The sequence below is a fragment of the Portunus trituberculatus genome, chromosome 14 (genome assembly GCF_017591435.1).
Source record: "Portunus trituberculatus isolate SZX2019 chromosome 14, ASM1759143v1, whole genome shotgun sequence".
NCBI lineage: Eukaryota > Metazoa > Arthropoda > Malacostraca > Decapoda > Portunidae > Portunus > Portunus trituberculatus.
Window position 1 is genome coordinate 20,674,174 of NC_059268.1, and position 15,067 is coordinate 20,689,240.

The 15,067-nt window shown below is 40.0% G+C and overlaps 3 protein-coding genes across 12 annotated transcripts in view; 1 reads left to right on the forward strand and 2 right to left on the reverse strand.

The window, feature by feature from the left end:
* Positions 1-15,067, forward strand: part of LOC123503814 (S phase cyclin A-associated protein in the endoplasmic reticulum-like) — a 30,934-nt gene that overhangs the window by 2,061 nt on the left and 13,806 nt on the right. The window contains exons 1-6 of one of the 6 annotated variants that reach the window (XM_045253853.1): positions 12,396-12,505; positions 13,535-13,580; positions 13,846-13,954; positions 14,235-14,342; positions 14,656-14,759; positions 14,858-15,004. In XM_045253853.1, coding sequence (XP_045109788.1) covers positions 13,539-13,580; positions 13,846-13,954; positions 14,235-14,342; positions 14,656-14,759; positions 14,858-15,004 — 510 coding nt within the window. In that variant the 5' untranslated portion in view covers positions 12,396-12,505; positions 13,535-13,538. Of the gene's footprint in view, positions 1-12,395; positions 12,733-12,901; positions 13,060-13,534; positions 13,581-13,845; positions 13,955-14,234; positions 14,343-14,655; positions 14,760-14,857; positions 15,005-15,067 lie in introns of those variants that run through there. The other 5 variants (XM_045253852.1, XM_045253854.1, XM_045253855.1 and 2 more) reach the window with 5 other exon arrangements.
* On the reverse strand, positions 476-9,886 carry LOC123503821 (bifunctional protein GlmU-like). Of its 5 annotated transcripts, XM_045253878.1 has the most exons (8): positions 9,015-9,886; positions 8,012-8,305; positions 5,530-5,640; positions 5,082-5,258; positions 4,231-4,374; positions 3,862-3,988; positions 3,511-3,645; positions 476-3,096 (listed from the first exon to the last, which is right to left on the reverse strand). In XM_045253878.1, exons 3-8 carry the CDS (start codon positions 5,565-5,567, stop codon positions 2,923-2,925), a joined length of 795 nt encoding a protein of 264 aa, XP_045109813.1. In that variant the 5' UTR covers positions 5,568-5,640; positions 8,012-8,305; positions 9,015-9,886; the 3' UTR covers positions 476-2,922. The 5 variants fall into 5 exon arrangements, with proteins under 5 accessions (XP_045109813.1, XP_045109812.1, XP_045109811.1 ...); XM_045253877.1 differs by lacking the exon at positions 8,012-8,305 and having other exon boundaries at positions 9,015-9,163; XM_045253876.1 differs by lacking the exons at positions 8,012-8,305; positions 9,015-9,886 and adding an exon at positions 6,592-6,811.
* LOC123503450 (piggyBac transposable element-derived protein 4-like) lies at positions 879-2,306 on the reverse strand. The gene has a single exon (XM_045253214.1). The coding sequence runs from the start codon at positions 2,304-2,306 to the stop codon at positions 879-881; it is 1,428 nt and encodes a 475-aa protein (XP_045109149.1).

Here is a 15,067-nt window from a genome sequence, read left to right on the forward strand (position 1 = left end):
GAGAGAGAGAGAGAGAGAGAGAGAGAGAGAGAGAGAGAGTCCTTGTCTCTTCTCTGGGTCTCTATCTGTGGCCAATACATGGAATCACATTCACATAGCTACATATTATCATTCACACTCTTGGCCCCTGAAAGATGTTCCTACATACACATAAATCCCTAGCATGTCTGGCCACCTCAAGAGTTTGGAGCAGTTCATGGTGTGATCGAATGTAGGCAGTAGTGATGTAAGAAGGGAACTGGTGGAAAATCTGCTAGTTATCATTCTCTGGGACACTGAGGTGTGTTATCCCAACAAGCCAGTGAGCACTTACTGCTAACACACATGGTTTGTTATCTGTGTTTGGGGAAAAGCTCTTGCTGGTGTCACATCCAAAAACTCTCATGCTTAAATAATGAAATGCTGCAATGCTCATGCTCAAATGCTAATCTTCAGAATGACCTTACTATAAAGTGGGTAAGTTTTTATATATTTATTCTTATTTCATTTTATTTATTTTTTTTTTGTGTGGTTACATTGCACAAAGAAGTCTGCTGGTGGAACTCTTTCACAGCCATCTCCAGCTATAAAGAACTGGTGTAACACAAACATACATACATATTGTGTATGATACTGTCACACTCCTATGAAGTAAACTTTTATGTTTAATAATAAAATACAGCTGATCAAAAAACACAATGAATACAATTATATACAATAGATCAGACTTAAACCCCTTCAATACGAGGAGAGAGAGAGAGAGAGAGAGAGAGAGAGAGAGAGAGAGAGAGAGAGAGAGAGAGAGAGAGAGAGAGAGAGACTGGAGGGTTATTGTTTGCAATTTTCATTGCTATGAGTGTCTATTTTAGCCACAGATGGACCGTTTCCTCATCCTCAAATTATAAACCACTCTCATCAGGATACTGCTTCCTCCTCTTTACATTTTTGTTTTTTCTTGCTTTTTTACACCTCTTTTTGCTTCCATCTCCTCTATCATCACTGGTGCTTGGAGTTGGCTCATCATTGTGCTCAGAAGGGTTGTCACTGCCTGCTGTCACTGTTGGACCTTCTGAGCCTTCTTCTGTCATCTTGCTGCTTGATGTACTCTTTATTCCGTGATACTGATTGTAGTGTGTCATAGAACACAATCCAGGTTCCCCAGGACAAGCTGGGCAGAAATAGACAGTGTCTCTTCTTTTTGGATAACACACCCTACATTTTTTCCGCTTACCAATTTTTTCCCACCTAATAAACTGGTGAGTATCGGAGGCGAGAGATTCCTGCTCTTTTAAAAATTTGTTGGATCCTTGGTCATACTCCCGCAGAAGATCCTTCACAACAGACTCCAGGAATTCAATGAAACCAGTTTTCTTGTTGGATGTGTTTTTCCATGCAACATATGCATTTAGGGCACTTCTGAAAATGAAATGCATTCCAAGTTTCTTGAACCAAATGAAGCTCTTATAATTTATGTCACATGGCTCAAGATGCTGGTCAGCCTTATCAATACTTCCCATTTTTTTATTGTATCTTTCAATGTGAAGAGGTTTGTTTCGGAACACTATCCGGTTGGAAAAATACTCCCTCTCCTTTTCCACCATACTAGCATTGTACTTCGTGGTCAAGACTGTGATGTTTTCCTTGTCTTCCCACCTTACAACCAGAACATTCCTCTTTCTTGCAAAAATGGACTGTCGTTTTTCTAGGGGGAATTGGACGATATCTTTTGGTGGTCCTTTTCCGTTTCGCACTACACCAGTAATGGTGGTGTTTCTCTCCTCTAGGTAGTGTGCCAGCCTTAGGCTTGTATACCACTTGTCCGTGACAATGTGGCGTCCCTCATCAAGCAGCTGCCTCATCAGAGAGACAACAATTTTTTCAAATTTTGAGAGGCTGTTTACTCTTGGATCATCCAATTGATACAAGTTTTTTCCATAATATACTTCATAATTCCAAGAATATCCTTGCCAATTAGGGTCACAGGGGCACAACACAAACACTTTGATTCCATACTTGGCTCTCTTGGTTTTGATGTATTGGCGGAACCCTAATCTTCCATTCCAAATTACTAAAGCCTCATCGACAGCCACGTGCTTGCCTGGTGAAATTACTGCCTTGCACTTCTCGCGGAGCAATGAGAGGAAGGGTTCAATTCTTGTTCGTGGGTCATCTTTCTTCACATTTTCTGGAGGTGAAAACCGCAAGAATTTCAGAATGCTGAAAAATCTGTCTCTGCTCATGATTTCCTTGCAAAATACAGGTGGTCCACTCATTACCCAGTCTCTTCTCCAATATTGTGCTATTCTTGGCAGCTTCACTAGGCCCATTGTAATCACCAGGGCTAAAAAAGAATACATATCTTTTTCCTGAACCTCCTTCCACTTTATGGAATTTATTCTACCCTTTTTATCAGGATACTGAGCAAAAAACAATTCAGCTCGTTTGTTTGCCCAAACACACAACTTTTCCACAACTTCCTTGTCAAAAAACTGCTTGAATGCATTGCCAGGAGTTGTAAATTGGTCTTTGTGAGTTTCACTTAACCCACAGTCGCCACCCAAATATTCTGGCAATGGGTTTTCACGCATATCACTGAATAGATCAGAAATGAATCTCCAGCCACTATTAATTTCTTTGGATTCATTTTCATTGTACTCATCTTCATCTTCAAATTCTTCTGAGAGATCATCACTGTCATCTTCAAAATCAGATTCATTCCCACGGGGAAAAGAGGGTAATTCTGTATGTTCTGGTATATACATGATGATTATGTTGAGTTTGTGGCTTAAAACTTGTTATATTCAGTAGAGATGTCTGCTGGGCCCGTTTTCTATTGCCCCAAGTTAACAATGATAATCTGCCAAAAACTCACTGTAATAAACCCAACATGTAGTGTGTACAGTACAAACCTACTTTCACAAATAAGTCACAGTTTCACGAAGATCACAATGTCTGAAAGTCTTGACAGCACTGCAGGTATGACTGGAGGCCGCCCACATCATAGCGATGAGTGACGTGGTGGGCAAACACAGGTGCCTGATGGATCAGACTGCCAATAAACATGCCAGTTGCATCACGGCAGCTCAATGGGGCATTGCGATTTTCCTCTAAAAAGTTCTGGAAGTGGGAAGTACATTTGAATCTAATATAAAAATCTTTCTATGATAGGTCAACATCCCTATGTATGGCAGGTGAGACACAGCCACACAAAATCACTCACAGTCACATCCACAAGCATTTCCTTATATGTGAACTGTAAAGGAAGGACCTCAATATTGTGCAAGGGTCGGTTGAACAGCATATCCCTGCTAATCCATAATAAAGAATAGACTGCTTCAAATTCAATGCTGCTCTTCATTCATCCCTATTAAGTACAAGTAGTCTTCCTTGTGCAAGACTTCATCTATTGCTCCCTTCACACATGAAGTATCCAAACAGGACAAATACTCATGAGTGTCAACAAAAATCTAGTGATAACCAAAATTCATGGCTGCCTAATTCATGAATAGTATGAGTTTTGTGTTTCCTAACCTGAAGGTGGTGTAGGCTTTCTGAGGACATGAGGTACACACAGGGGCACTGCAGCCTGGAGGTGGTGTCCTGGGGCTGTGGCTTCTCCATAAACTGTGACACTCTATTACTCTCTTCCACTTTAATGATGCCATGCTGGGGAAGATAAGAATGTGAAGGATACATTATAATAAAAAATATATCAAAAGTGTTTAATAACATGAAGATGTGACATGCAGACTGATAGGTGATTTTTTCAAATACATACACAAAGAAAAGACTGACTAAAAATTGGATCAAGAAACCTGAGCCTCAGGACGGTGAAAGGAAGCACAATGACAATGTATAAAAGTCTGAATAATCAAGACTAACCTTAGATACATTTTCCTCTGAAACTGGAGCACTGAGAACAAGGCAAGCCTCCTTTTCAAGGTCATACAAGGCTTCAAACTTGCTTACCAGTGTCTTAAGGGAAAAATCATTTGGAAGTAATGTGTCTCTGAAACATGCAACAACTTATTAGAATGGATAGAAATCACAATATATATTTGAAGTACAAATAAATAACTGGATACATAGATATATTTTGCAAGTGAAGCCCATGCAGAGATACTAGTTCTGGCACTGTACTGGTTTGAGGTTAAGTTACCCAGCTACAAACACAGTCTTTTTCACTTGGCCTATGTTGTATTTCAGAGATACTACTAGTTCTGGTCCGGAACTGTTTTGAAGCTCTGTTACCCGGCTACAAATAGAATATCCTCCTGACTTCCTGCAGAGCCAATCCCCATACAGGCTACAGCTCCACTTCGCTCCTCATTGCTCCTTGATCCATCACTCACAATCCTCACATGCCGGGTCAGCCCATCTGCCCATGCCTGGTACCTGGTATGAGAACAAGGGGATACCTGGGAGACACAACTGATGAGCTTGAAGTGATAAAAGTGTGTTTAGCCTTTACTCTCAAGTATGCCTTTCCATCCACAATTCTGAGTCCTTGTGTCTTCCTATTCATAAACAGTTTGATCATTGTATATCCTTAGTTAATTTTTCACTTTAATTAATGCACCAAGTTTTAAGTAAAATTCTTCATTGGTTAATTTTCTATCTATTGCAGGTATGCATTCCTTCAACACACTCCACAATGCCTCTCTGTCTAGTCTACTCTCATGAATGCTTTCTGAACTCACTAATTTGGTCTGCATAAATAACTAATGCCTGGTCTAGGTTACCTTGTTCCTTATTGCAGCATTCAGCACTTTTTAATCATGAGTTATTATATGAACACTTGTACTACATCGTCTGCTCAATATCCACCACTCAGCTTCCATCCTTACACAAATCTAGCTGCCCATCTTTACATAAGGCTGGTAATCCCACTTGAGACAAGGTATCACACATTTACACACATATTTCACACTCGCCCCCACCAGCCCCCAGTGGGAAAGGAACGTTTTGCAGCCTACTCTAGGAGTCCAGATACAGAAAAAAAACTTACAAAATAATAAAGAAAATGAAGAAAACCTGAGTATAGGTTATATTAGAAGGAAGATGACAAAGGCCCAAATGAATGGTACCTATTTCAAACTTACAGTGGCTTATGAAGATCATTTGTGACAACCACAACACTTGTTATCTCGGGAACTTGGTCGAACGCTTTGATCCAGTGTGAGATAAGTGGCAGTCCCCCGATGGGAAGAAGAGGCTTGGGCGTCCCTACCAGGTGACTGAACTGTCCACTTGTATCATTTTGCAGATCACGTTTCAACCTAGAACAGTCGGTTGGGTGAGTCGGGCCGACTGAGTCTGTGGTGTAAGGGGGGATACACAGGAGTAGGAATGAGTTACCTACAGGCTGATTGCTTTAGTAAACATATTAGGTAAAATTTTCAGTGGGGTGTTGAGAGAGAGAGGCATACACAGTTTTGTCTTTTAAACATTCAGGTTTATACCAGGTTTGAGTTTTCTCAATAGTACACATGTTATAAATGACAGCCAAGAGGTTAACCTGTGACATCTGAATAACGGTACAGAGCTTACCTAGTGCCGTAGCCAGCAGCCAGAAGAACAGCCCTCATCCTGACATTCAGTGGCCAATGTGGGACAATATTCTACTCCTGTGTGCTTCCTCTTTTCCTCTCCAGTGATCATCTTTTTGAAAAAAAATTTTTAAGATCAGAACAAGTACAGCAGTTGATGGTGCTGTCCTAATATAGACGTCCCTCCAGCTGTCCTCGTTTCCTGGCTCCCCCTTCACAGCTCTTTCACTCAGCTGACGGGACATGGGGAATGAAATTATGATAACCAAAACTAACCTAACCCTAACTTTAACCTAACTTAATCTAACTCAAACTTTTTAGCATAAACTAGTTAAGATGACACGTACCACAGATACATCTTTCTAAGAACCCTTCAGACCAATAGTGCAGTTAGGTTAGTTTTGGTTATCATATTTTCATTCCTGTCAGCTGAATGAATGAGCTGCAAAGGGAGAAGCTGGGAAACGAAGACAGCTGGAGGGACACCTATATTAGAACAATGCTCAGTTCATTATGTAATTGTGAGTATCAGTGAGATGATTTAACATTCATTATCTTTTGCTTCACAATTCGCTGCTGACTTGTATACACTGTCCATGCATTCTGGAACTCACTTTCTGCCTTTTCACTGCACACCCTTTTTAGTCACTTTCTCATCAATCCACATGCCGTCCACACCATCATGCACATTCTCTCTCCAGCATACACTCATAATGTTCCCTCAATACAGCATACCTCCTGCTATTCTCCCTATCTGCTGCCTCGCCTTCCATGTCAGCTTGTTCACTAGCATTTACCTAAGCATATCCTCACACGCATCAGTCTCCTATACCTACCTACGCCTCCCCAAAGTTTGTCGTATCCTACGCCCCTTTCCAATCACCCAGGGTTTACTCTCATCCACACAGCATCCCTCACATGGGTCTTTGTTATCCTTATTACATCTCAATCACCAATGCAATAATTCACACATATCCTCATGCTTACCAACTCAAATATCCTCGCACATTCACACTCAAAACTCAAACGAATCTTTCGTTGGCTTATCCGAGTAGTATCTTGCCTTCAGGAGTAAGTTCCTTGGCGTGGGTTGTCACTACGACTAGGTTCTTCCCTTGATCCTGATCATTCAGAAACTCTTTGCTCTCTCACGACGACTATTTCCAAAGGCTCTAACTGAAAATACTCATGTTTTTAAGGATATTCTTATGGTTCTGGTGATGGGTTAGCGAGATTTCTAGTTAATCATACAGATAAACTGTCTTTAAAACCCTGCTAGTCGTCTCTGGGGACTTGAAAAATTGTCATAAAGACGGGTTCACACATGCCAATTTGCGACTGATATTTTACGTACGTAGAGTTTTCCGACTCATAATAGGTGTCAAGCGACTGCAGACAGCAGTTGCAAAACAAGACTAACATGTTGGTCTTGCTAGTCGATTTGCGACTCTTGCATCGTGATAGCACGGAGGAAGCTTTGAAAATGTAGTCTTCAGATGTAGAGATGTTAGAATTGGTGAGGGGAAAAGAACGCATCTGGGACCAAGGAAATTAATTATACAGTAAAAAAAAAAAAAAAAAAAAAGCTTGTGCAAATCGTCGTACGACGAAATAGCTGCCACTCCACACGAACTCTTTCCCTGAATGCAGGATGTTGTTGAGGACTGAAGACTTGTCAGGATTTAATTTGATAGCAATTGTGTATAATCTTACTAAGATGAACAATTTTCATATGAATATGTAGGGTAATTTAGAGTGCTTAGAGTGTGATAGACACTCGATCCTTCCTTTCCTTTTACTTAGCCAGGGACATATCCACAGGCATTTTCTGAATTTATTCTTCTGGTACGCCAAAAGAAGAGCAATCACATCTTCAGCATCGTCACTGGAGGAAGACATCTTGGCGGGTAGTTGTTTGATCACATTCACTTCCCGCCAAGGCGTCGACTAGTCGCTATTTTCCAGGTCTGACACTTTTTGACTAGAATCGATGAGCCGGAAACTCTACGTACGTAAAATATCAGTCGCAAATTGGCACGTGTGTACTCGCCTTTAATTATACCCAAACACATTCAAAACACCATGTAACACCTCAAAATGCCACCAAACACACAGAAAACTCATTACAAACACCGAACATATACTCAAATCATCTCCACACACACAAAAGACCCCTAACACACACCCATACCACTTAAAACACTCAAAACTAAGCCAGAACACACTCAAAGCACCACAAAACTCCTCAAAATGCTTCCAAAACACAGTCAAAACATGCAAATACTCAAACACACCACACCACACTCAAGGTACGTAAATTATACCTATAAGATCTAACACACGAAATGTACCAACACACCGAAAATATATTCATAACACCGCAAAAACCCTGCAACACTACTGAACACACTTAAAACTCTCCAAATATATCCCAAAAACAATACTATATATTATAAAGAACGAAAATTAAAAGGGACATTTACCTAAATATTACACCTTGTCTCCTTCTCCTATTCCGCCTTTATTTTCCATTTCTTCTTCGTCTTTCTCCTTTGTTTCTCCTTCTTCCTTTTATTGCTTCTATCTACACGTCTAAGACTTGAAACACATTAAAACGCTAAATATTAAGAATAGAATATTGAGGAAATAGAGGGTGACTTAAGTATTGTGGATTGGTTGCTGCTCCTCTTCCTCTTCGTTTTCTCCTTCCTTCTTCCTTATCTTCCTTTATTTCTCCTTTCTTCCTCTTTCTCCTACTGGTATCTACACACATGAACCTAGAAACACACGAAAACACAGAAATTACTAGATATTAGGCAAAATATTGACGAACTGCGGAGTTGGAAAAGAGGCGTTAGCCCGAGGCTATAATGAGTCACCACCTGGACTGCGGTAATCAGAGAGAACGGGAACGAGGATGACTCGGCTAAATTACGGAAATAATTCAATTCAAAAAATGAATTTTCGAAAAAACGAAGCCACAGCGGAATGTATGACATTTTATGACGTGATAAATATTTAAACTAATTTTCAAAATATCAAAATATCTCTAGCTCATCTAGTTTAAAAAAAAAAAAAAAACTAACTAATTACGTTAAAAGTATAAAACATTTTCAACAATAACTTTCCCGAAACGTCCTGGAAAACCAAGCTACTTTCACTTGGCAAATATTTTATCACATTTCACGGAGTCCGAGCTATCATTTAAGGCATTTTACAGCGAGTTAGAAAGAAAAGCAGAAACGTGAGCAAATAAAATAAAGAAAAATGAGATTCGTTCAACAGCACCAAACCAACGTAGGTATAAAGTATACCTATAATATCTAAAACAGACTGAAAACACACGAAACGCATCAACGCACCTAAAACGTTCTTATAACACCGCAAACACCCTGCAAAACCGGTGAACAAACTTAAAACACAATAAACATATCCCAAAAACAACAATATGCATTATAAAGAACGATGATTAAAAGGGTCACTTACCTAAATATTATACCTTGTCTCCTATTCCGCCTCTATTTCCCATTTCTTCTTCATCCTTCTCCCTTGTTTCTCCTTCTTGGATTGGTTGCTCCTCTTCTTCCTATTCGTTTTCTCATTCCTTCCTTATCCTCCTTTATTTCTCCTTTCTTTCTCTTTCTGCTACTAATATCTACACACATGAACCTAAAAACACTCGAAAACACATAGAAATTATTAGATATTAGGCAAAATATTGAAGAACTGCGGAGTTGGAAAAGAGGCGCCAGCCCGAGGATATAATGAGTCACCACCTGGGCTGCGATCATCAGAGAGAACGAGAACAGGGATGACTCGGCTAAATTACGGAAATAATTTAATTAAAAAAACGAATTTTAGAACAAACGAAGCCACAGCGGAATGCATGACATTTTATGACGTGATAAATATTTAAACTAATTTTCAAAATATCAAAATATCTCCAGCTCAACTAGTTTTACGATTCATATCCACCTTCTTATCTGTCTTATCTTAGCAGCAGCAGTAGCTGCACAAGGCTTTCTTCTTCCTCCCATCCCTATTCTGCCCAACTCGCTGATGCAAGAGTTAACCAGTATTCTCAATCATTTATACCTTTCTCTGGTAAAACTCCGGAACTCCCTGCCTGCTTCTGTATTTCCATCTTACGACTTTTAAGAGGGAGATTTCAAGACATTTGTCCCTGAATGTTGGATAACTCACTTGACTTTTATAGGAACTGGCAACCTAGTGGGCCTTTTTTTTCTGTTGCCCTTGGCCAGTAGCCCCTCCTGCATAAAAAGGTAGTTATTGTTGTTGCAGCGCTATTGTCATCATTATTAAGAGAGAGAGAGAGAGAGTGTGTGTGTGTGTGTGTGTGTGTTTCACTGTTTGATCTGTTGCAGTCTCTGACGAGACAGCCAGACGTAACCCTACGAAACGAGCTCAGAGCTCATTATTTCCGATCTTCGGATAGGCCTGAGACCAGGCACACACCACACACCGGGACAAGGTCACGACTCCTCGATTTACATCCCGTACCTACTCACTGCTAGGTGAACAGGGGCTACACGTGAAAGGAGACACACCCAAATATCTCCACCCCGGTCCTCTGACTTGTGAAGCCAGCGCTCTAACCACTGAGCTACCGGGCGTGTGTGTGTGTGTGTGTGCGTGTGTTGAAATGTTTTCTTGTGCCCACTGAAGGTGTTACAGTGTTGAATGGAGTGGGAGGTGAGGTTGAAATGATTGTTTATTGAGGGAGAAGTGTGAGGGAAGCTAATTAAAGTGTTAAATGAAATGGCGGGGGGTGATGAGCAAGATAGATATAATGAGAACAGAAAAGAAACAAGAGGGGAAAAACAGGAAAAGAACAGAAAAAAGGGGAAAAAATATAAAAACAAGGAAACAGTACTGCCCGGTAGTGTTCTTATTTGATTACATTTCAAAGCTGTATCAAATTTCCTCTCTAATTCAGTTCCATTCAAAGTCTCTCTCTCTCTCTCTCTCTCTCTCTCTCTCTCTCTCTGATTCGTTTTTTCTACTTCTATTAAAGATAATAATAACCCACAGCTCCATTGACGTCACCTTGTTAATAGCGTTGTTACGATACCTATGTATGAAAGTTTGCCCTGGAGTGACATTCATAATTTATAGCTGGTGAAGTGACACTCCACACATGGTCAAGTGGCACTCCACACCTGGTCACGTCGTTCCACACCTGGTCAAGTGACTCTGGGTCAAATGTCCTAGATCCGTGAATAGTCGCAAGAGGAGGAGGAGGACGATGACGAAGTTTATTGGATTTTATAATACCTACTAGGCGTCAGAACCAGACAATATTTAATTTAGTATACCCCCATCAATTCTGCGATATGCCTTACGTTTCATTTGGTTTAGTGCATTGTATAACAAGTGGAACGAGAGTATTATGGGCTGTCCAGGCTAGGTCAGCGGTTGCAGCTACCTATAACGACTGAAATTCTGTGTTTAGCATATTTCTTTTAGCATAGCTGAATTTATTTATTTTTTTTACTTATCTATTTTATTTATCTATTTTTTGCGAGTTGAGACTTACAGACTGGAATGCACATGAAAGGGAAGTAATCTATTTGTGATGATGTGGTGTGCTGTGGTGGTGCCTTATATTGTACATACGCTTTTCAAGAATCTGAGCGATATATATATATATATATATATATATATATATATATATATATATATATATATATATATATATTTTTTTTTTTTTTTTTTCCATCCTGTGATTGTGTACAGGGCAATATGGCACGTGTATAATATATCTCTCACGACAAAATCATCTGTAACTGCTCTTTATAATGCCGGATTAAGACTAGTACAAAGGATGACAATGAACTGACTCGATCGTATGTCTCAATATAATGTGGATCGAATCATTGGACGCTGGCTTCCCGCGGTGACAAAATATGTTTGAACTTGAGTTTACTACGTTAAGTGCATTTTTTTTTTTTCCAAAATAGTTAACTATACAATCATGTTCTTTCTCCTGTAACACTACACTAGTTACCGATGCGAGGGTTAACTCAATCCTATCTCCTGTATTCACATTTATAGTAGCTACCATTATCAATCCCACCCCTGTTTCTACACTAGTACTTACCTATCCATTATCTAATGGTGGGCTGAGCAGATAAGGCTGGGCAGTCTCCTTACACCCGCGCTCCTGTCCATCCTGACCACCCAGCAGCGAGTCGGTATCGAGTGTTGATTGGGTACTGTGTGAGGTGTCACGCCTCTCGGGGTGGCGGCCTGGTAGTGGTACCTGCCGCGGCGTCACGGCGGGTCATGTTGAGCTGAAAGATGCAAACCCATGAACCCCAAACCCCGCTTCGGCCAAGCTACATAACGGTCAACCGGGTCAATCTCAGCTGGCCCTCAGGCTCTGTGTTTTCACAATATACCTAAATCGGCCCTATCTTTATTGTATTGAATATTTTGTCACGATGTTGTTTTCTAAAGCAAATAATTGTATCTCATAATTAGTATTATTTTTCTTCCTTTGTACCTAAAATGATAACTGGACTTTTTTTTTTTTTTTTTTGAAGATTCGCCTTTATGCAAGAAAGGCATGGGCCTTTGCTGCCAACGCAGCGGCCCATAGGTGATAACTGGACCAACTAGCCCTACCTTTATATTGAGTTCTATGAAGCTTCCATTTAACATGTTAAAAAAAAGACACTTGTTACTTTAATTTATGATCAATCAAGTGACTCTATATGCTTATATAGATGATAATAAGTTACCGTAGCATAATTCTAGCATACTTTTTGTATCACATTTAGCAAATTTTAGCATATTTTCATAGCAAGGCTGACATTTTAGCATATATTTTCACTACAAGAAAATTTGGTAACACTGTACCTTGGTCAACAAATGGCAAGTGGCATCTGGCGCCTGGCACAGTGACGTCCTCCCCTATACAACGTCATGAGGCACAGCTCCCTGGCCTGACCAAGGTGCTGTCCTGTCAACTCCTTCAGGAATCGTGTGGTGTGAATGTGATCCGTGGTAATGAGTTGTCAGTCGGTGCATCAGTGAATGAACGTGAAGGTTTGTGAAGGTCACGTAACTTCGCGCATCCCATTAATGTGTAGTCCCGACTTGACTGCACCTGGAAGCTCTTGAGCCTAGGAGTGGATCACATGTGCACTATTGAGACATTACCCATGAGTCACTCAGTGGGGTAAAGCCAAGGGTTGTGTATGGTGATGTATGGTGAGGTGATGCAAGGCGCACGAGGCACCACACTCCGCCCAGGCAATTATGGTGATGTCATACTGCTGCAAACCTTATATGGCTCAACACACCTTTGAATGCTAAACAATAGAACTCTTGTAGCGAAGAAAAAGGCACCAATGTTTGATTTTCAGTTTTAGCAGCAAAGAACATGAACTATCAGAACCATGTAATTTATTAGTGGTACCTGTGCAGTGGTGTGTTGGCCCCAGTTGTGGGTTTCTTGGCTCACCTGTGTGGAAATTAGTTGGTGAACATCAGTATTCCTTCATAGGTTGGTTTAGGATTACTCTTAACCAGTGATGTCTTGTGGAATGCAGCTAAGTTCTTGTTAAATTGTAGGATTGTTATTCATTCACTCCTTAGTAGTTAATGTGAGATGGTAAAGGGACAGGTTAGGAATATTGCTAAACAAAGAAGAGAGGTGATGTTAAAAAAATTAATGCTTGTTTAGCCATTCATAATTGTGAGGTTGTTAATCTGACACTTGTGATTATTGATTTACTGTGAACATGTGATCTGTCTCATCCTGTGGCCATATAAACTGTGGACCTGGCACTAGAGCAACATACGTAAGGTTAATTCTAGCTAGGATGATCTTAATGCTACAATTGGCTTAGGATTACTTCTAAGCCAAGTGTTTGTGTTGACAACTCTAGGTAAACTGGGTTAATTAACTTATGACAGCAGAGATACACTCATCCTCACACAAATTTTTCTGTAATAAATTGGACTTAAAATTATTTCAGCACTATGAAAGGAGGATGCGGTGAAAACCAGACCACAGATTCTCAGGTAAGTGTTATGTCTGGTGTATCTTCAGTTTGTGAGATGAGGGGGCAAGAAACAGGACAGTTGATAGAGGGATAGGATAAGATTAGATATGTGTGGGAATTAATCAATGAATCAAAACTGCTGAGATTTGCAAACATCCTGGTGATAGATTAGTTTAGAAATAGTTTTGTGGTGTAGGACAAAAAAAATAATTGCTGGTATTCATTAGTGATTAAACAGAATAACAATGAAAATGTGTAATAATAAAGTTTCCATTTACTTGAAGGATGAAGTTGTTGAGCAAGTCAAGGCACGTTTGCAGGAGGAGGGGAGGGAGGCACGCAATCTCGTGGCATATTCCTTACCTTTACTGGATCCACCTCAGACTGAGACCGGTGAGTTGCCATTACAGAAATGTCAAGTGTTTGGGAGTAACCTGCACATCTTTACGTTTTAGTGTTTACTCAGAAAATTTAATCGTAATTGACTCAGTTTTCTCTCCTTTGTACAGCTGTTTGCAACAAAAGAAAATATAAATTTCAGATAGCAACCAAACTGTAATAAAGTTGTTGTTCAATGATTTAGTGAAATCACATCACTGGTGTACTTGACACATTAGACATCAAGACAGATATTCACTGATGTAGAAAAGTTTAATAATTTTTTTCTCTATAGCCATGCGCCATCGGGAAGTGAAGAGGGTAGTGGAAATGGTTCCAAGACGAGGGCTAAAGCAAGACAAGCGTCCGAGATCAGCATCAGCAGGGCGTGATCCACAAGCAAGTAAGTTTTTTTTGTGTTGAACAAAGTTAGAGACAAGAATTCTGCAATACTCTGTGTGTACTCTGGCAATAATTATAATTAATCATTAACTTTATTTATTTTGTATTGTATTACATTTTGTAGGTTAGAGACATGGCAGTACTCAGAAATTGATGTCCAGTTGATTATCTGATCCACATATCATTTCAATCCATTTTAATCTTCCTTTGGGATTGGTGCTACAGTGGGCATTTTTTCCTCTCTCTCTTCTTAGCTACATAAAAAAGAATCAATCATTTGATAAAAATGATTAAATATTCATAATCTTTGTCAGGTTTGCGAGCACGCCACTGGGGATTCCTTTTCCGGAACCTACAGCAAGCAGTGGACGAAATCTATCAAACATGTGAAGATGATGAAAGTATTGTGGAATGTAAGGTAAGTAATTGTAAGCTTCATCAAATAAGTCATTGGCTATGTGCAATTTTGACATGATGCATGGCTTTACACACTGATCATGCTGTATTGCCTTTCAGGAAGCCATCTTAATGTTGGAACGCTACAGCAGTGACTTTCAAAAACTCATTGAATGGCTAAAGTTGAAATGGGAGTACGAACACACACCACCACCACAGAGACCAACGTCACTTACTTGGGAGATTCGCACTTCGTCTCCTGGGAAGGTACACTTTTACATCAACTTCTCTATAGACTAGGCTTATGATCCCATTGAAGGTAGAACAAAA